We start from the raw sequence: 21,655 nt of genomic DNA on the forward strand, positions 1-21,655 counted from the left end.
TTGTTTAATTGAAAATATTCTTATCCTCTCTGTCACTTTAGTACTTGTGATTATGCTTCATATATCTGCTTCTCAAAGTGACTTTTTTTGCATTTCATTCCAGTCTTACTACACTTTAACATGGTGAGACTGAAAATCATCTAATATACCGCACCCAAACATATATTTTTACAACAAACGTGTGTGTTTGTTTATTTTTCAGTAGACAAGTAGCCGATGTTCTATGAGTGACAACACAACTCAGCAAAAATGTAATTGCAAATAAAACCCCAAGAAAGAATCCAGCTTGGAAGAAGCACTGAGCACAAGCACTGTATGACATCGTATAAATTTCACATATTGTAAAGAGATGGCAGTTCAGCAGCAATAAGATAAAATAGTAACATTATTCTGCACCAAACAAAGCATTCGTTTTTTAAAAAGGAGGAAGATTTAATACAAAAATTCCTGGCTGCAGAATGGCAAAAGTTTGCGGTTTTGCATACACAATTCTTGGCTAGTTCCAGAGAATTTATGTAAATAAAAAAAATTTCGAAACTTACATTTGATTGAATTTTAATTCAAATTTTAAAATTTTTGTTTTCACAGTAAAGTTCAAACACAAAAGTTATCTCACAAAACGTCTGCGTTTTAAAGTAACAAGCAAAAAGGTATAATAAAAAAAAACTTTTGAAACTAAAACAGGTACTGCCAGTAGTTTTTATTATCTATAACTTTCGTTTAATCACAGTGACTATAGCCATTAAAGTAAAAGAGCACAAAATCTTAGCGCATTTGGAATCTGAAAAAATTGATTTTTAAACTTTGCTGGACACCTTTAGGATGAAAGCCTTTCCAAACGCTTGATGTTCCTCAATTTTAGAACTCCCAATGATGTTGTGATAAATTTAAACTTTGAAGTTTTCCGCTAGCTTCAGCCACCATCCGGTCAACTGGGGCTAAGAAAAAAATTTCACAATTTTCAAAACACATTAGATAGCGATATCACATCACAATGTTACACCTTGATAAGGTAAGTCCACATACCATTATTAGATAAGTCTTGTAATAAAGACAATAGCAAATGTTTGCAAATCTAAATTCTGACAACAAAAGCATCCAGGCAACTTACATGATAACTTTTGCGTTTCTGGTAACACAGGAGTAAGGGGGAGTAACAAAGTTGCAAAATTTTCCTTGCCCAATGCTGTATGTTGCAAGAAGGGGTGATTAAGAAGCTGAGTGGCAGTCGGTCGAGATGAAGGGTCAACATTTAAGCAAGATGAAGCGAGCTGAATAAAACAAATTTTGATAATCAGTAAAGCTGATTTTATATCATAATAGTGCAGGTCACGAAACAAATCACACTTCAGCAAGTGTAAGTCACCACCCAATTGAACTTCTTGGTGTTTAAAGAAGATACTGAATTGATTGCAAAAAGATCCATAATAATTTATCTCTGAAATACCTGATGAAAATCTTCAGAGAAAGTTCTGGACATTGTAATCTGATGTTGTTGAATCGCTTCACTATTTTGTCCATCATGCGTCTCAATTAATTCTAATAGAAACATTGAACTTCTAAAATTTCTTACTTGTGGTTCAGATGAAAGATTTAAAAAATAGTTCCGCATGTTAAATATGCTTCATTATATCAACTGCATGTGCTGTGGCATATTCAATTCATCTACAGTCCATTAAATTCAACTGCCATAATTTCTATAATCTATAGTAACAAGAGGCTAAATTGTACATGATAGTGTAGATACACCAGCATCACCTGGTTCAGGTGGTACCGTGGTTTGGTCAAGAAGACATGGTTTAGTTCCGTTCAGCTTCTCCAGAAGCATCTGCGAGTAATTTTACTGCTTAAAATGAAACCAACGCATTGTCTTATATCTTCAGTGATATAGCTACAACCTAGTGAGGTTTATAATCATTCGATTAAAACTAAGCAAACAGTAATACAATTAAGACCAATGTTGATGTTGTGATGTCCCAATGAATTTGATTAAATTTTAAAGTGAAATTTCTTGAGTATTTTCTCACCCTTGCATTAGGCATATCCGTAAATGGGGCATGACCATTAGCAAGTTCGCAAGTCGTGATTCCAAGACTATAAATATCTGATTGTGTATCGTACCCTTTTATATTCTGAATGATAAAAACATAACATTTAGAATGCTTAATATTTATATAACAATGATTATTGATTACTAGGAAGGCCAGAAAATATAAAAGTACTACAGCATGCAAAAAACCGTGGGTTAGAAGTCAAAACAGTTTTCCTCAGAGAATATTAAAAAATTTGCAGTTATTGTCACTGAAGCTTCTACAGTAAGCACAGGCACAATTTACTAACATCTGAGCTACTGTAGAAGCAAAACGCGTTGTATTAGGAAACATTTGCAAATTCACGTAACTATACTCCACGTCTCTCCCTATATATATCTAAACTATGTCCCACCTACTGTACATACAAATGTAGGTGATATAAAAAATAAATTGTTCAAAGAGTGTTCGCACATAATTTGAGCAACAAACAATTTACTATGTTAGAGTGTTGCAAAAAATCAACTACCTTCAGTATCCTGGTTCCAGTTATTTTTTGTGGTTTCAGACAAGTTTTGAAAACTGTTCGTAAGAATCGTGTACAATGCAAAATGTTCAATTTTTTGAGAAACATTTTTGCACTTGAAAATATCTGAAACCATGTAAGCTAACTGAAACTTCAAGATTGAAGAAAGTGGATTTTGCAACGTATTATTATATATTGGTATCTGATGATAAATGATGTTATGATATTATAATAACTACTAAACCATACTTGTTGTAATATTTCTGGACTGAGCCAAGGTAGCAAATAAATATCATGCTTTGGGAAATCGTGCACATTTTTTCGTCGTTGTTTTTCATTCAACATAGATATCATACTTCGATTACTTGACAGTTTAACTCTTCCGTTGCTGGATAGCAATATATGTCGTGCTTTGACACCTCTAAAATATTTAAGCAAAGCGGCTGGTTTCTTGTTAACTAAGTAAAACCTGGGCACAGCATAATAACTCTGTTTCCCAGAAATAAATGACACACTAATGCATTAAAAAAAAACAGTAAATTACCTGTGAATATAGCCGAGCTTATGAATGTATTCAAGGGCATGAATAACTTCACTTAAAATGTGCGCAATAAGCACCTCTGGTAAACCGAACTTGAAATGTGATTCCATAACATCAGAACAAGCTCCTATGAAGATAAACCTTCAACTGCTGTATACTCAAAAACGACAATCCAAAATTAATCAAACATTTTGCAATACAAAAGCCCACTGAAATTAATAAGTGTAAGCATTCTGTTTTCTAAAAGTTTTGCACAACAAATTGCTAGTACATAAACAGGTAAATAAACTAAATGAAGCAGGTCAATAAAAAATTGAACATTAAAATATACTACAAGTATTCATACATTGTCTTCCTATTAGTTTTGGACATGATTGGAGTTAAATAGATTCATGTTTTATAAGAAACTTTAGGTTAGAGCTTCTGGTATATATATAAATATATAACTTGTTTTTTTATGTGAAACTTGGGCACAGTACCAGTAACTAAAGTAGAAATTTTTTAGTTTACAGAAACAACTTATCCATCAAAAAACCTGTTTCAAACCAAAGTTCACTGAGTGAAAACCAGAGCTGAGCTACCTATCAGTTAATATCTGAACAACGTACAGTATATATATATATATATAACGAAGAAAATTCCACAGAATTTTAAACAAGACTTTACAATTATATGCACAGCTAACCCAAAACTAGCAAAACAAAACAGAATGCTAAAGTTAATCATGACAAAAGTGTTTTTTTTATTTTGACTTGGGTCGACGTTACAACTCATCAGTTTACTGGAAAGAGGCCTACATAAATGTCATGAAAAATAAATGAAACAGAATAAGAGCAAGAAAAAACCTACCGTAATTCATGAACTCATTGATCACGTAAAGTTTTTCTTCTTCAACAAAAGCAATGTCATGAACAAGAACATTGGGATGACACAATGCACGACAAACCCAAAGTTCGCGCTGAACACAGAACAAAAGCTTTTAGAAAGTTTTACAAAGTGCATATAGTGGTAAAGCTGTTCTGATTAATATGATTAACTTAAGAGTTTTTGCAATACAGTAGCTGAGTTAGGGTAACGTAAGGTAATACTCTTTGAAACCAGTGGCAAAAAGCAGTCCTATATAAAAAGAAGTCCCATTACATTATAGACTTTTTGAATTACCTGTAAAAACTGAACGCATTCTGAGCTACACGCGTCTAGGTCAGATTCTCGAATTGCTTTTGTAACAGAACTTCGTCTATGTTTGGTGAAATGAATAGCAGTTGCAGAAAAAGAACTGGTACCTACAAAATATAATGAGAGTAAACAAAATATGTTAAAAGAAAACATAAAACGAAACAATTGTAAAAATATAAATGTATATGCCTAACCTACTATTCTTATGAAATCGTAGTCTTTGCATGATGCCATTATCCTGAGAATAAAATATTAATTCCAGACAGAAATTAATTATCATTTATGTCATTGCACCTCTTTAAAATGACTGATGAATGAAAAGCTATCTTAATGAAATTTTTAATTCTACGAGCAATAAAGTACATTATTATTATTACTGCATTGCAGTAGGCCTATTACGGTAGAGAATTATATTATTTAAGACTGTATATCGGTAAATACTTTGTGATATTGTAGTATTGGGCATTATTTTGTCACTTTTCAATTCCATTTGTATCAAACAAGACATTTGACAGTACCAGTATTCAAAAGCTTGTTTTTACGTAGAATGGGATAAAATAAACAAGCTATAGTGCAGCCATCAAATTCATTGCTAACTTGGCATCACAATCTTTATTCTTTGACAGAAAAAACCTTTACACGACTTAAGATCCGCGATTTCTTATCCCTTGAACCATGGTTTGCGAGCTGTTTTTTTCGCAAGTTTCAAAGGATGTGCTACACATTTATTTTTTTGGATATTTTCCTTATACTGCAGCAGCCTATTGCCCGAGTAACTGCTCTCCAGAACTACCGAACAGAAGCAAGCTTATGGTGGTATCCCTAAAACTCAGACTAGGGATGATTGTTCACGGCTTGAGTCCAAGTTACTGAGCTGGCGTGTTTTGCCACCTGCTGGAAATTGTTGTTGTTATATTTCTGTGGAAATCAAATTACGTGGTTTTGGTAAGCGCGTTTACGCATGTTTCGTGCTTACTGATTGTCCAAGCTTATTTATATTGATCCAAGTTTGGAAAACGTAATCTTGTATCGCCAAATATACTACAATTGGATTTTAGTTTAGCCGACTGTGATGTTGGGGAGTAGTTTCTTTTAATGAATCAGATTAATTATCGGAGTTATAGAAGATACAACGGCAGTCATACGCGTAGAGCATTTACGGATACGTTACAAAATTAAAGGGAATTCCACTACACTTGCAATCTTTGTGTGTTTTTGTTGCGCCAAGCTAGAAAGGCCCAAGCTGATATTACATATGTTTCTTTGCGACTATGCTGCCGTGCAGCGACGCGTAAATTCTTCAATTGTGGTTTCTTTCAACTTTGCATTAATTATCATCCATGTCAAAACAACTAAAATGTAAAGCAACATACTCCTTGCACGGACTTAATTGCATGTAGGCTATAAGGACTGTACAGCGTCATCCAAGAATTAAAGTTTTGCGAAGTCTTTTGTTTCATTTTGCGTTCTGTTTTCTTCACAGGCTATTTTGAAACTAGTTTCAGGTGGATTGCGCCACCTTGCCTTGAGAACTAAAAGCGGCCGAGCTGTGTTATACTGTATAACACTACCTTGATGTTGTTTAACAATCTGGACGAGGTGGCATCCATTATGGGCTTCAACTTTGCTATGTTGTTTAACTAAATTACTAAACGCTGCAGGCCAATGTCCCTGCACCACAAGTCACAAGCCACAAAGCTTGCCACTTCTCATTTGAACTGATTTGAGCGTGAACAAACGACGCTGGTTCTTACAAGCGGTAAAGCTTTATCCAGGCCATCCTCATTGGCGATAGCCCAATGGGTAAGAGTTATCAAAGTCGGGGAGCACTGCCCCTGCCACTCCGCGTTCCAGTTATGATTTACCAAACGAACTGCCCTGATGAATGCTTGAGTTCTCGGTTTGTTCTTCTAATGGTTTCATTTCGGAGGGGGTACATGAGTACCTTAATTTTAATCATCGCGCTTGTTTATTTGAAGAGAAAATACTTCAAGTGGAGCAAGTGGGATGCTCATATGCTCATATGCTCAACAAACGAAAAGAAGATAGGTTTCATCGTTACCAAACCCATCAGCATGTTGGATGACCGCAAGAATGTGGACAATGAAGATTGTTTCGTGGTGTAGGACGCCAGGACATCCAGCAAAAATTCGCAAGACCCCGTTTATAACGATATCGATTTGGTGTCTGTGAGTATTGTCACTCCAGGCATTACCAAGCCTATAACGTAATAACCTACTCAATATTGAAATGAACGAAGGAGGTAAAGGAAGCAATGCTAATAATGATATCATTAGTATATGCTCCATCTGTATACCATTGTGCAGTGAATAACTGCTTTACGGTTTCCTGTGTTGTTCTTGCAAGAAACGGAAGAAAAAAATCATTGTTCACACATAAGGATAGTTGCTTCAGCCTAATTAATAGCGTGTTTGGTGCAATGGTAGAACTGGAAGTAACGTGGAAGCTTACTTTATGTATGTCGCACCTAAAACGAAAAGGCTGGACTTAACGCAATGCAAAATAATAGCACACCGTTTTGCACAAAAGCTGTGATAACTTGCATTACACATATCCTATAGTTCAGCAAAATGAAAATTTTAGAAGTGTACAAAAATTGTAAAGAATGGACAAAGGCCTGTAGAGATTGTAGTTTTTGAGTATAACAAAGTTAGATTTTATAGGCCTAAACCTCTTGGAAAATGTAGCTTCTTTTGATAGTTAATTGTGATATTAATCTTGCCGCCTTAATATAACAACAAGGAATAGGCTAAGTAGTTTAATTAAAGCATCTAACATATTTCTAAGTTTCACTGACATCTTTATTTCATTTAACACTAGGCTTGATTTATTTTCATTGACGTTTTCAAGTAACGAGATGAAGCCGAAGCCAAGAAATAAGGAAATGAATTTGGAAATGAAACCAGTTTTGCTCCTTCTTTTTCTGTTCGCTTTTACCGACGTCGCCTACAGTCAGGGTGAGTTCCCAAATTTGCCAATTTTAGTTGATTTGTTGTTGATTGCATTTAAAATTTATTGATTCATTGTTTAAAAATCGTTGTTACTGTAAAAAATTTTTCAACTGATATTTTAACTTGCACCGGTAGAAAACTGTCAGTCAACCAAAAGCCAAACGTTTTGATTAATGACCGAATATTGTCATTTAGTACATAAAACTACATAGCAAGTATCAAGGTCATAGCCAGAATAAAATTTTATCGAGGCATATATTTCAAGTACGTGTCCATGGTCAAGTATATTGTTGTTGTAAAAGGCAGTTTTGAACACTAAAAATGTTTGGTACCAGAGTTCTGGAAAACGTTCGGAAAAATGTAGGCCTAGCAGGGTTACCATATTTTCGTGGCCTAAAATCCGGACACTCTTTAGTGCCCACTAGCGGTTTTTAAAATGAGGTATGAACACATTGTCTGTCAATATGACGTCACACTAGCAATGCTTTGCCTATCCATTGTATACCAGAGTGGATTTTTGAACATAGTGTCGTTAATTCACTAGGCTATTTGACCTCTGGTGATCTCAAAATTACAAATTAAATTACAAAACAAAATTAAATCTTAGCACTTAACATATTCGGCTCGCATCTTCAACTAGAACAGGGGTTCTAAAACTTATGGAGACGCGCCCCACCTTGACGGTGCGAACAAAACCCGCGCCCCACTTCGAAATCATTAAGCATTAAACAAACGACAATTTCCTTGGTATTGTCATTTGGTCTTCAACAGACTTGTTGTTGCGCTATTTTTCTACTGCTTTCACTGCTTTATAATTTTCTTGAGCAAATATACGCTCTTAAGGCCTTCAGCTACTAGCCCAGCTCCACTCATCCATGTATCTTTGTATCCCAAATAGAGCGCTGTATTGTCGTTTATGACGTAACAATGAAATTATTACCCGTAACGCAACAAACAATTTAAAAAAATTCCGGACATTTAAGCATATTTTAGCATTTCCCCCCGGACGCAGTTTGAACACTAAAATTCCGGACATGTCCGGGTAAATCCGGACGTATGGCAACCCTTAAAAGCAACTTTAGAAAAATAAAAGGGAACTTTTCGGTGTACAGTTACGCAACTTAATAATGTATAAATACATGTTTTATAGTCCATGTTATTGCCCTAATAAAGACAATTTAATTAATGTTTCTGCAAATTTAACGTCACGAGTACTTCAAAGTAGACTTACATCTCTGCAATAATAGCAGCATTAAACATTTCTCGAATAATATCAAACTCAACAAAGGTCGATTTTAATTCATAAAAATCGTGCAATCGGTTTCAAATATTTCTTGCAGACTGGAGCGAGTGTAGCGCCGACTGTGGCATTGGATATGAAAGGCGCGAAGTGAGCTGTGGAACGGGGTGCACGACGTACGAATCCAGGCAATGCGAAAACGAAGAAGCATGCGAGTAAGCGAAATTAAGACTTACATTGATGATTTTTTAAGCAAATGATTCAACGTAATGCACATAACGGCTCGTATGTAAATCGTGGCTGCAATGTAGACATTACAGGCAAAAACAGACGATTTAGATTTTAGACGACGTTACGACGTTTACGACATTAATTTAACTTGTATGTAGATGCCCATGTCGGAGCTGTACGAACATTGAGGACAGGGATTATTGTGTTCCACTATTCCCTGGTAGTGGGTGTAAATCACAAAGTCAAGAGGAAATAAACAACTGCCAAAAGAGAGCATGCGGTATATGTGGAGTCAAATGCAAAGCTTGTGGTAAGAAAACTTTCAGCTGAGTTCATAATCCAGACCTATACGTTGTCTAATGAGAACTCTCTATATAAGTGACAAACTCATCCAAGACAACAAGCAAGCAGATAAAGCGTTTCACTCTCAAACAGTAGCCTATCGACGTATACTAAACTATTTTTATTTTCTTGTAGGAACATATTCTCCATGGGGTGAATGGACAACGTGCTCAACGACCTGCGATACTGGCATACAACACCGGTATCGTAACTGCTACGAAACCACAGGCTGCGACGAACAATACAACGAAACCCAACTATGTTCAACCGAAGCCTGCCTAGGACCAAGTAAATAATGCTTGTCGTTTCCAGTAATAGCGAAATATATGGAGCCATTTACTTCCCGTATACTGCAGATACCAAATATATGTAGGCCTGGCAAAGTGATTAAACTAGCCCAATATATTAAAATGGGTTAAACCTATGGTTGACGCGTCTATCGCAATGGCATAAACACAAACGTTTAAATGCGGTCTTATACATAGATTGGTCTAATTGGACCGACTGCAGCAGCGATTGCGGCATCGGTTTTCAAACACGCAACCGAAGCATTGAAACAGGTGTCATTGAATACGACAGCAGGCAATGTGCCGCTGGTGAAGACTGCAAGTAGGTTAATGAATAGTATTAAACATATTTGTCAATTCGATGGTGATTTTCGCGCTTAAAACCACTTTGTTTAAATTTACTTCATAGCTTTTATCGTTTATTCCTGCTACGAATTAGTTAAGTTAATAATTTGATTTGTATTGAGATGCCCATGTCGGAGCTGTACGAACATTGAGGACAGGGATTATTGTGTTCCACTATTCCCTGGTAGTGGGTGTAAATCACAAAGTCAAGAGGAAATAAACAACTGCCAAAAGAGAGCATGCGGTATATGTGGAGTCAAATGCAAAGCTTGTGGTAAGAAAACTTTAGAATATTTTATAATCTAAGCTTACAACGAAATCTAATTTACTCTCTTCCAATGCAACAAGCGATCCGATGGAACGATCCGATCACCGACGTAAACTTAACAATTTTTCTGTCATTATGTAGGCGAATATTCTCAGTGGACAGACTGGACCATGTGCACGGTGACCTGTGGAGGTGGTCAACAGTATCGATATCGAGGATGCAACCAAGCCGAAGGCTGCAATGAGGCATTTAACGAAACAAGAGATTGCTCGACAGAAGCTTGCCCAGGGCCACGTAAAACAATTAATAGGCGTATATAAGCTCGATTTTGCTTAACATATAACATCAGCCGCAATATTGCATTCAGGCCTGAACGCACACTGTATAGGAACGGTTCGTGTTACCTTTGTTTGTTGTTTTGCATTGTTCTGTTTTTGGATTAGCAGCCAGGAAATAAGTTTGACAGGTGGAAGGAAATTCTATTCAGCATCGGTTTTATTGTTCTTTGAAAACGAATGATTTCATTCCTATGCTTAATCAAACGATGCTGAGCGTTTAAATGTGCATTTTTGTTGTTAGATATTCTGCAATCTTAAATGGCACACCCTTCCAGACTTTGACACATTAATTACTTTAATCAAACAGGTTACATAAACAACAATTTTCCACTTTTAAATCTTTTATGTGCAGTTGGTGTCTTGGGCGATTGGAGTTCGTGGTCTAATTGCAGCGAAACTTGTGGACCCGGAACTCAACAAAGAATCCGTACATGTAATACGACCAATTGCGACGGGCCTACCACTCTCAATCGCGGATGCAACTTAGAGCGATGTGATCGTAAGCCTAAGCATTCATAATAAACTATATTAAACTAATTCACTGTCAAATTGCATAGTCCATTAGCCTGCAATACTAATTCACGTCGATGGACGTTTCTGACTATACTTGTAGCAATGTCAGTATTGTTTATCGTTCCGTATATGTATGTCTTCCTGCACTCGGCAGCAATTTCCAGTGAATGGAGCCCTTGTTCAAGATCTTGTGGAGATGGAACTCGGGTACGAAGGGTTTCCAGCAGTAACGAGTACCAAGATTGCAATGAAGGAGACTGCGTTGCAGGTAAGCTTTTGTTTGAAAACATTGATTGATAACTGTCTTCAGTACATAACCGTGCTTTTCAAGCGGGTGTAATGTACACTCCAGGGTGTACCGAATTGTTTAAGGGTGTCCACCTAGATGGGGTTTGCAGCAGTGCGGCGAATCTTCAAGGAATTTATTGTGCAGTGCAATAAATGGCACTTTTGTTTTCATATTAACATTGTGCATGACTTTCAGTGTAATTTATTCTAAGCATGAAAATACTACTGAGTCGAACATTAATGCATGACTTAGGACTGGGGTGCACAGGTTGTCGAGCATAGTTGGATTCATGCAGCGTCGCACACATATAGGTTATACCATATTTTCCAACAACCAGTATAGCCTACGTTGACTGACAGGTCTAGTGCGGCAAATTCGATACAGTGGAAGTTTTTTATGGCGCAAGCAAAACTTACGAGTTTTGGCATTTTAGCCTTGTGGAACTTAGCAGTATACTATGTAATATAATTATAGCTTGCTTTTTATCAACAGACACTTGCCCACCTCCGCACGGTAGCGCAATGATAGCTGTTTAAGCTTTTAGCAAAACGTTGTGAAATTTTGTAACATTGTTACGAAAGCTTGATTTTCATATCAACAGATACTTGCCCATCTCCGCACTACGCTCGATACAAAGAAAACGACCATCAATGCTGTGACACATCAAACATCCCAGCCAACTCTTGTGGATTGGTCTCCGGACAATCCGGTCGTATTGTCGGCGGAGTTATATCAGATGAGGACTCGTGGCCGTGGATGGTAAGTGGCACCAATGGCACTTGGCAAATTTTACGTTTGAGCGTAACTGCAACACTGGTGTTATGGAATACCTGTAAGCCTATTGAGGCATAAACGGGATCGATTCGAATGTTGATTGTCAATAAAATGCATAAAATGTTGATTGCAGGCGTACCTTGATGTGTTGACGCCAACCGGCACCGCACGATGTGGTGGGACTTTGGTGGCGGAAAAATGGGTCGTAACCGCTGCACACTGTTTTTCGTGAGTAAAAGTACAATTGTGCAAATTATGCAATTGCTTCTTGTTGCTAATTTTTGCGGCATCTACTTTCTTATTCTAAGAAGAAAATCCTACACTTTTTTAGTTCAACCACTCAACCAAGTAATGTCACGGTCTTCGTAAACCTTCCTTTTAATGTGAACGATAGAGATAACGATAACGAGGTAATGGAGCTTTCCGTCACCTCTATTTTGCAGCACCCTTCTTTTGACAGAGCAACGTTTAACAATGACATAGCACTGTTAGAAGTAAGTGACAAAATATGTTTGTCTAGTAGGCTTTATACCTGTGAGTATCATCAAGTCTATGTTTTAATATTCTATGCTGCTTCCCGTCGCTCATATACTGTACTTAAGCAGCGAAACGGCCTAATTTCTGATTTTCTATATTCAGTTGGCCACTGACGTTCAACTTGGCGCTGCCTCACCAAGATTAGGTTGTTTACCAGAAGGTGAACTTGTTGGCGAGGACGTGATCTGCGTGACGACTGGTTGGGGTACAAGTGAGTGGAGTGTTTGTTTTTTGCTACAAAGCGAAAGAAATAAAGGAATCTTTGCTAGTTGTAAAGTAACTTAGTTTATTTAGTTTGCGATTTTCACCAAAAAAAAATCTTGCATTTGTTTTTAAAGCCTCTTTCCGGGGCCAAGCATCAGATTATCTCCGAGAAGTCCAGGTTCGCACTTTACCATGGGAACTTTGCGATGCAGACAATCCCAGTTGGGCCGATAACCAAATCTGCGCGGGAAAAGTGGCGGGTGGCGTGGACTCTTGCCAGGTTGGTTAGGTTTTCAATTTAATCTATATTCCCGTGTACACTACAGGCACCACGACATTGTCTAATCCGTGCCCAGTGTAAGACCCAATACCGTGAGTTTCACCCACACCATTTTCACTTGACGCAGTATCCACACTTGGCAAGTCGATAAGGCATGTCCTGTAGGCTATATTTTAATATTTGCTATCTACATAACATGAAGCAGCGACACAAAAACTGAAGGTACATCAGCAAAGGAAAATCAGCAAATTACGGTGCTAAATTGGCTACAGCCATTATTTTTTAAAACACCGTTCAAATTATGAACGTATAAATTTGTTTCTTGTGATGTTTATGTGATAATTGAGGTTGCAAACAAATCAGGTGTTTCTAACTCGAGACAGTTGAAGTTGTGACTTGAATCAAGTCAAACCAGTTAACACCATGGCTCGGTACATTTCAAGTTAATTAGCATGTAGCCAGTACCACACAGCACACACTATAGGTTTACATACTGCGATATGAACCAAAGATGTTAACACAAATGCAAAAAGCTTAAAACCTCTTCTTTGAGTTAGGAATAGGAATGATTAACTTGCTTTCAGACTGCTTGTCACTTAAAATAAAAAATGATACCGTAATCACGTTCCCGAAGTAACTTCTAACTTAACCTAACTTCTTATTTTCACAAGGGTGACAGCGGCGGACCGCTCATGTGCCAACGATGTGATTCGTGCGCTTGGCAGCTGGCCGGAATTGTTTCCAGCGGAGTCGGTTGTGCCTCGCCAAACTCTCCCGGTCTTTACACGCGTGTGAGCTACTTTGAAGAATGGATATATAACAACACTGACATTACTGCACCTCAGACATCGCTCCCTACCTGTACCTAAACGAGCTGGGAATCAAGGAGCTTTTGACTGTATATAGGAATGATTGTATATTCTAATATAAGACGAATCTTTCCAGTCTCTTGTGTTGATAATGTGGTTAAAACTAAATCGTTTGATTGTCAGCCGCCACTGTTTGTATATCTTGCTTTCGATGGAGGCGACTGGCTTTAGCAACCGTGTGACTATATACAAAGCACAATTTTCCATATAACTATATCATATAACCAATAAACGCATGATTCATGAATTGTATTGTTTTATAAATACTAGATCATTAAAGGCAATATCAGCCGCACGCAGCTTCGGTATAGAATAGCCTACAGATAATCATCTGCATCGAATGGGCGAAAATGACCATGATTTTACGCTAAAATTAACTGAGAAAACTCCTTAAACCAATAAATATCTAATATTACGAAATTAGATTGTAACCAAACGATAAGGGCTAAAACACTACTCCTATATATAGTTTAACAACCATGCAAACTGAAACACATGCATTAAAGGTTCATCCCAGCTCCATCTAAAACAGTCAAGAAACGTGACCTTCATACTACTGTCATTGTATGACTGAAGTGATTATTGGTTAGTTGAAAAATGTGGTTGTCACCACCAATCTACGTCACACTTGGTTGTTGTTTGCCATGTCGATATACTGTAATTAGTTAGTGCAGTATAATTCTCACTTAGGAACAACACGTTAGTAGTATAGTACTGCCACCCTAAGAACCACCCCATATGTTAACTCTATGGAAACCCTGTGGTAACGGCCATATGGTCATGGTTCGTGAGTGACACCACGCGGAAAAATATCTTGAAAGGGAGAGCAGCACCACGCGGAAAGAAAAATCTTGAAGGGGAGAGCGGCACCACGCGGTAATAAACATCTTGGGTTTTTAGTGAAATGGAAATAGTCTAAAGTCTGTTAATAATTGTTGTAATCTAGTTTGCAATAGATTTTGTAGTATAGTATTGCCACCCTAAGAACCCCCCATATGGTAACTCAATGGTAACTCAAATTTCTCAAATTTCAAAAGAATCCGTCTGATCCCTCAATGGATTATTGCTAATTAGGCCTACTGTAAACTATAATCCTAAAAGTAGGAAAGCGAAACACAATTTCAAACTGGCAAAGAAAATGTATTGAAAAATGGTATGTTAATAAATTCATCAGATAGTCTTATATAATAATAAATTCAAAAATAAAATTAAGAGCTTCTAAAATCGTTCACATTGAAATGTAATTACAATTTTCCATTGTGCGTTGGTCAAACCTGCCATTGTCATGATTTTGTATTTTTTGTATTAGTCTTAATGCTTGTCACTGCGGTTATTAATACAGAGGCTAGCATTACCAACGTTAACGTTGAAAATCGGAATTTTCACAAACTTCCACTTCGACACGTAGTACTGCTTCGAATGAAAGCTTCAATGCAATAAGCATACATACTGTATACTAAAGAATAAACCATGCATCACTTGAAAAATCATCCAAGCTAAAAACCGCAATTCCCTGATATCTGCAGAATACGAGCAAGGATATTATAGTTTGTATTCAAACAAACAAGACAAGAACGCTTATATAGTTATAGTTGGGTAATAATTACAGGGAAAGGAACTTCGTATAACGCCATATTACCCAAATTAAGTTAACTTTTGGCGTGGTGCCGCTCGCTAACCATAACCTGCTTGCCATAGAGGTAATAGCCATATGGCGAGTTACCATATGCTACGATAGGGTTACCATAGAGTTACCATAGAGTTAATATAGAGTTACCATAGAGTTACCATATGGGTTACCATAAGAGTTACCATATGGGTTACCATAGAGTTACCATAGAGTTACCATAGGGGTTACCATAGAGTTAACATAGAGTTACCATAGAGTTACCATAGAGTTACCATAGAGTTACCATAAAGTTACCATAGAGTTACCATAGAGTTACCATAGAGTTACCATAGAGTTACCATAGAGTTACCATAGAGTTACCATAGAGTTACCATAGAGTTACCATAGAGGTACCATAGAGTTACCATAGAGGTATCATGTGGGGGGGTCTTAGGGTGGCAATATACTATACTACCTTACTTACTACCTTATTTTGTTAGTTAGGTTAAATGCTTATTTCGCTTAAATTCACCTACTGACGTTTGGAACGAAACAGCACAAACCAGCAGACCGATGTACGAGATATCGTACATTTCCGAAACACTCAGTCACAGCCAACATTAATATTCCATTTGTGAGGCCTATACCCAGGGTTGCCATCGGTCTCAACTCAAAAATAAGGACGACTAGGAATCGAAAGACGAATACCACCTTAAAAAGTGCACAACAGGAGAAAGCAACCTTTGTTCCTAAAAAAAAAAAGACACCATCTTCATGTTCATAATTTTGGTGGTAGTCAGTGGCAAATTAGCGATCACTTACATTCTTACAAACACGAAACTCAGTAGTTATAAATAGAAAATGGAATCTCTAAAGCAATTAATTCGGCATCAATTCCAAACTTCGAAAATGAATTTTGAGGCCCCTGGACTTTGAGGCCCTAGGTTTCAGCCTGCCTAACCTATTGGTAAATCCGGCCGTGTTCACAAGTAATTATAACACGATCAAAACTTTTCACCAATTCAGTCGTAAAGTCATCGTTCAACCGGAAGTTGATCATAACTTTGAACTTTGTCATCAATGTAGTCTGCCTCGTATCGAAATGTCCATTCTAGGTTTTTATTTGGCAAACACGTGATTTCTTCAGTTTATAGCCGTGACTTGCCCACTTGCTATTACCAGAAACTTTACGTTCCTAGTCTGGAAAGTCAGTGAGTCAATTTACTTAGAGACAGTTGTTCGTTGCGCCACTAGCAGCGAAGGAAAACCATTCACTGTCTCATTTGCAATCGTCATCAGCGAAGGATGAACCAATCTAACAAAGCTATTGCCTTTTGTGAGCAAACAATCAACTTTATATTATCTCTAAATTTAAAATATTATCACTATTGTACAAACAATCAACTATGTCTGAACCATCCCATTTGAAAATTATATACATAATAAACATTTATGTCGACTGTCCAAGTTCGTCCTACGCGGACCTTAGTAATCAGTTGCTCAATTATTATTTATTTAACTATTCGACCACAGTACTAGGCTGTTTTCGTTCGACGCAAGACACATGATTATTCAAACTATGCAGATTTTTTATATTTCCAGCCTTTTTTTAAATTTTGTTCACAACTTCCTCATGATCAGCATTGTACCAGTTTATTCAGTAGTTAATTCTCTGGACTTATTCCCAGATAAGCCATTTACGCATCTCAACGTCACCAGGGGCGCTGCGTGGCCACGGAAAATTTGTATTTCACGCAGCGTGAAGTTGCTGTCTTGAGTAGTGTATAACTAATCTATAATTCAGCCACAGTTCAACGATGTTTTTGTCGACGCTAAACATATGACTATTCAAATTAAGCAGATTTTTTACAATTTTAGCCGTTTTCAGCATTCTAGCCGTGTTTTCCATGTGTTGGTTTATGGACTCACCGATTTAAATATACAAAACCCGCTGGTTCTGAGGTGAACTAAAAGTAATAAAAGAATTTCCACTCCTCTACATTGCATGATGTAATAATATGTTTTATAATATATTTCACTGCACGCTGTAATTTGAATTGTTTTAACGTAGGAAAAACCATCTGGAAAATCCCGTAGACTTGGTCTCAACTGATCTTACTCTGGATGGAATCAGCATTGTGGAGCACGCAGAAGAAAAATTCTTGAGAAAATTATGGCATGAAGCAGATGATTTTGGTGTTTCGGGGAACCGAAAGAGAGTTTGAACTGCTTTGCTTGCTGTGGCAAATCCTGATAAGTTTATCCTAATGCTGTACATATATTAGGAGGCTTGGCATAATTGCTGTCGCTGTCATAGACTCTGCATGGGCCTACTCTACAGCGCCACTACCAGAGCTGCCAGAGCTGCCAGAGCTTAGTAAGCAAGCGCTGGGCCCAACGCCAGAACTGTATTATAATAATAATATAAATAGTGAATAATTATATTGAATACGAAGGTACCAATATATGAATATATGAACATATGAATATATGAATATATGAACATATGAACATATGAATATATGAACATATGAATATATGGATATATGGACATATGAATATGTGAACATATGAACATATTAACATATGAATATGTGAATAACTTATATGAACATATGAACATACGAACATATGAATATATGTATATATAAATATATCAACATATGAATATATGAATATATTAATATTAGGCAGCATGAGATGGTATTTTATTAGCAGTTAAAGAACCTCCGTTATAATCTATCTCTTGGATCGTTTCTTCTTTAAAACCGAACAATGCTTTTAGCGGAATGACTAATATCTGCTTAATCATATACATACAGTTATTGTTCAACATTTCTTAACGGTTTCCTGTTTTCTGCTCGCAACAAACGGAAGAATGCTTCCTTGCTCGCACATAAGAATAATTGCTTCTCTATAATTTACAACGTCTTAGAAGCGTTGTTAGAACAGGTGGTGGCGCTGAAGCAGTGGCAAGTAGGTCGCACCTGAGAAGAAAAGACTTCACGCGATATAAAATAACAACACATGATTTTGCGCAAATGTTTCGTTATAACTGGCAATACACATATGTTATGAATTCGCAATACAAGGAATAATGTTAAACGCAATATAATGTTCAAACATTGTAAAATACGTAGAAAGGTTATTCTCACCTGTTAATTAGCCTATTTATGAGTGATTGAGATCGACTAAGCCGCTGAAATATAACAACCCCTGTTTTTAAACTAAGAATAGGTAAAGCAAAACAATTAAAATCTTTCGGTTTGATTGACATCGGTTTTGAAGTAAGAAAACCTTCTTGGAAATGAAACCAGCTTTGCTCCTTCTTTGTCTCTTCGCTTTTACCGGCGTCGCCTACAGTCAGGGTGAGTTCCCATATTTACCAATTTCAGTTTTAAAGCTCGTTACCTTTGTTTGTTTAACTATTAAATTATATTATTGAAATAATGTAATTTCGTGTCGTTTCAACCACTCGTCAAAAGCTTTTAAGCAATTTATTGATGTTTATACAAGTAAAATTTTTTGATTCATTGTTTAAAAATCGTTGTTACTGTTGAACTTTTTACAACTGATAAGTGAAGAAAAGTAAAGTAAGTAAAAATAGTAAAGAAAAATTATGAATGGCAATCATTTATCAAGGCCATAGCCAGGGTGAAATTTTACCGAAGCAATTGCGACAAGTGTACGTCACCGATTAAGTTATTAGTTTAGCGCTAATGTTGTGAAATGTTAAAATGTTTGGTGCCAGAATTCCAGAAAATTTACGAAGGCCAGTGCCTCATTTGCTTCAATGTAGGCCTAAAGTTCTAGATTGTTGTATTACATTAACTTGGGTCAAATAGACCTTTACAAGCCGTTTCCTCAGACATGTAATTTCAAAGAATATATTGATTAAAATCGTGCGGATTGGGTCAAAATATTTCCAATCAGAACAAACAAAATTTTGTTCTGATTGGAACAAAATTTTAATTTCACCCTGCATCTCATAAGCTCGACAAGGAATCTTCATTAACACTCTGAATGAATGTGTTACACAAAGAATTGAAAACGAAAATGTCAAAAAATGACATATAGTTAACCATAACCGCAAACTCTTTTTCACATTAGATCTACTGCAGATGGGTAAGCCGTGTCAACGGTGTCATGCAAATGAAACTAACTTAGAAAGTTAAATGAGAAATTTTTGGTGAAGTACATGCAGCTAATAATGTATAAATAGATGCTTCAATGACTATGTTATTACCCTGAAATGTCAGTAATGACGACAATTTAAATTTATGTTTCTGCAAATTTCACTTCACGAGTACTTGGAAGTAGACCCACCTTTCTGTAATAATAGCAGCATTAAGCAATTCTGGAATAATATCAAACTCAACAAAGGTCGATTTTAATTCATAAAAATCGTGCAATCGGTTTCAAAAATTTCTTGCAGACTGGAGCGAGTGTAGCGCCGACTGTGGCGTTGGATATGAAAGGCGCGAAGTGAGCTGTGGAACGGGATGCACGACATACGAATCCAGGCAATGCGAAAACGAAGAAGCATGCGAGTAAGCGAAATTAAGACTTATATTGACGATTTTTTAAGCAAATGATTCAACATAATACCCAGAACGGCTCGTATGTAAATCGTGGCTACAATACAGACTTAACAGGCAAGAATAGCCGATTTAGACTTTAGACGACGACTCAAAATAAACGATTTTACACATTCTTCTTAGCTATTTCGAAGTTACTGCTGTATTTTACTTGAATGTTTTTCCGTTTATTCCTATTAAAAATTAGATAACTTATTAATTTAACTTGTATGTAGATGCAAATGTTCGGATTGTAAAAACATTGAGAATAGGGATTATTGCGTTCCAAGATTCCCTGGTAGTGGATGTTCATCACAAAGCCAAGTCGAAATAAACAACTGCCAAAAGAGAGCATGTGGTGAATGTGGAGTCAAATGCAAAGCTTGTGGTAAGAAAACTTTAAGCTGAGTTCGTAATCCAGACCTATACGTTGCCTAATGAGAACTCTTTATACAAGTGACAAGCTCATCCAAGACAACAAGCAAGCAGATAAAGCGTTTCACTCTCAAACAGTAGCCTATCGACGTATACTAAACTATTCTTCTTTCTTTAAATAGGTACATATTCTCCCTGGGGTAAATGGACCACCTGCTCAACGACCTGCGATACTGGCGTACAGCACCGCTATCGTAACTGCTACGAAATCACAGGCTGCGAAGAACAATACAACGAAACCCAAACATGTTCAACCGAAGCCTGCCCAGGACCAAGTAAATAATGCTTCTCGTTTCCAGTAGTTAGGAAAATTTAGAAGATATTTTTGTACTATATATAAAAATAGCAAAATGATCAAACCAGCCCAATATATTAAAAAGGGGTTAAACCTATGATTGACGTGTCTATGGCAGTAGCATAAACACAAACGTTTAAATGCGGTGTTACATAGATTGGTCTAATTGGACCGACTGCAGCAGTGATTGCGGCATCGGTTTTCAAACACGCAACCGAAGCATTGTAACAGGTGTCATTGAATACGACAGCAGGCAATGTGACGCTGGTGAAGACTGCAAGTAGGTTAATGAATAGTATTATACATATTTGTCAATTCGATGGTAATTTTCGTGCTTAAAACCAATTCCATAAGTTTAACCGTTTTAAAGTTTCTGCTACATATTTTACTTCATTGCTTTTATCGTTTATTCCTGCTACAAATTAGTTAAGTTAATAATTTGATTTGTATGTAGATGCAAATGTTCGGATTGTGAAAACAGTTCGCCAAGGAGTTATTGCGTTCGAAGATTCCCTGGACGTGGCTGTAAATCACAAAGCCAAGCCGTCATAGACAGATGCCAAAAGAGAGCATGCGGTATATGTGGAGTCAAATGCAAAGCTTGTGGTAAAAAACTTCAGAATATTTTATAATTTAAACTTACAACGAAATCTATTTTAGTCTCTTCCAATGCAACAAGCGATCCGATGGAGCGTTTGTTTGTTAAATATTACCGACGTAAACTAAACTATTTTTCTATCATTATATAGGCGAATATTCCCAGTGGGCAGAGTGGACCATGTGCACGGTGACCTGTGGTGGTGGTCAACAGTATCGATATCGAGGATGCAACCAAGCCGAAGGCTGCAGCAATGAAGCATTTAACGAAACAAGAAATTGCTCGACAGAAGCTTGCTCAGGGCCACGTAAAATAATTAATAGGCGTATAAGCTCGATTTGCTTAACATACAACATAAGCCGCAATATTGCATCCAGGC

The 21,655-nt window shown here is 36.9% G+C and overlaps 2 protein-coding genes across 5 annotated transcripts in view; one reads left to right on the top strand and one right to left on the bottom strand.

Annotated features, from left to right (window-relative positions):
- Window positions 1-165: 165 nt before the first annotated feature.
- On the bottom strand, window positions 166-5,108 carry LOC143470276 (STE20-related kinase adapter protein alpha-like). 3 transcript variants are annotated; one of them, XM_076968303.1, is made up of 10 exons: window positions 4,715-5,108; window positions 4,259-4,380; window positions 3,947-4,055; window positions 3,101-3,224; window positions 2,806-2,977; window positions 2,028-2,132; window positions 1,759-1,828; window positions 1,448-1,539; window positions 1,112-1,271; window positions 166-938 (listed from the first exon to the last, which is right to left on the bottom strand). In XM_076968303.1, exons 1-10 carry the CDS (start codon window positions 4,779-4,781, stop codon window positions 859-861), a joined length of 1,101 nt encoding a protein of 366 aa, XP_076824418.1. In that variant the 5' UTR covers window positions 4,782-5,108; the 3' UTR covers window positions 166-858. The 3 variants fall into 3 exon arrangements, with proteins under 3 accessions (XP_076824418.1, XP_076824417.1, XP_076824419.1); XM_076968302.1 differs by having other exon boundaries at window positions 4,472-5,108; XM_076968304.1 differs by having other exon boundaries at window positions 4,468-5,108.
- Window positions 5,109-7,082: 1,974 nt separating this feature from the next.
- LOC143470275 (uncharacterized) overlaps window positions 7,083-21,655 on the top strand; it is a 39,130-nt gene continuing 24,557 nt past the window's right edge. The window contains exons 1-10 of one of the 2 annotated variants that reach the window (XM_076968301.1): window positions 7,092-7,251; window positions 8,586-8,700; window positions 8,875-9,026; window positions 9,194-9,346; window positions 9,544-9,667; window positions 9,813-9,964; window positions 20,506-20,658; window positions 20,835-20,958; window positions 21,133-21,284; window positions 21,428-21,583. In XM_076968301.1, the coding sequence (XP_076824416.1) occupies window positions 7,152-7,251; window positions 8,586-8,700; window positions 8,875-9,026; window positions 9,194-9,346; window positions 9,544-9,667; window positions 9,813-9,964; window positions 20,506-20,658; window positions 20,835-20,958; window positions 21,133-21,284; window positions 21,428-21,583 (1,381 nt within the window). In that variant the 5' untranslated portion in view covers window positions 7,092-7,151. Of the gene's footprint in view, window positions 7,252-8,585; window positions 8,701-8,874; window positions 9,027-9,193; window positions 9,347-9,543; window positions 9,668-9,812; window positions 9,965-20,505; window positions 20,659-20,834; window positions 20,959-21,132; window positions 21,285-21,427; window positions 21,584-21,655 lie in introns of both variants that reach the window. The other variant, XM_076968300.1, reaches the window with a different exon arrangement.

This window comes from Clavelina lepadiformis, chromosome 9 (genome assembly GCF_947623445.1).
Source record: "Clavelina lepadiformis chromosome 9, kaClaLepa1.1, whole genome shotgun sequence".
NCBI lineage: Eukaryota > Metazoa > Chordata > Ascidiacea > Aplousobranchia > Clavelinidae > Clavelina > Clavelina lepadiformis.

What these genes read in the sequence shown, in the direction of transcription:
- LOC143470276 (XM_076968302.1), bottom strand. Translation starts at nt 4,553, where the DNA reads ATGATAATTAATTTCTGTCTGGAATTAATATTTTATTCTCAGGATAAT. An exon ending in AAGCTCGGCTATATTCACAG is followed by an intron (nt 2,978 to 3,100) that starts GTAATTTACTGT and finishes TAAATATTTTAG; the next exon opens with AGGTGTCAAAGCACGACATA. An exon ending in CACGGTACCACCTGAACCAG is followed by an intron (nt 1,540 to 1,758) that starts GTGATGCTGGTG and finishes TGTTTCTATTAG; the next exon opens with AATTAATTGAGACGCATGAT.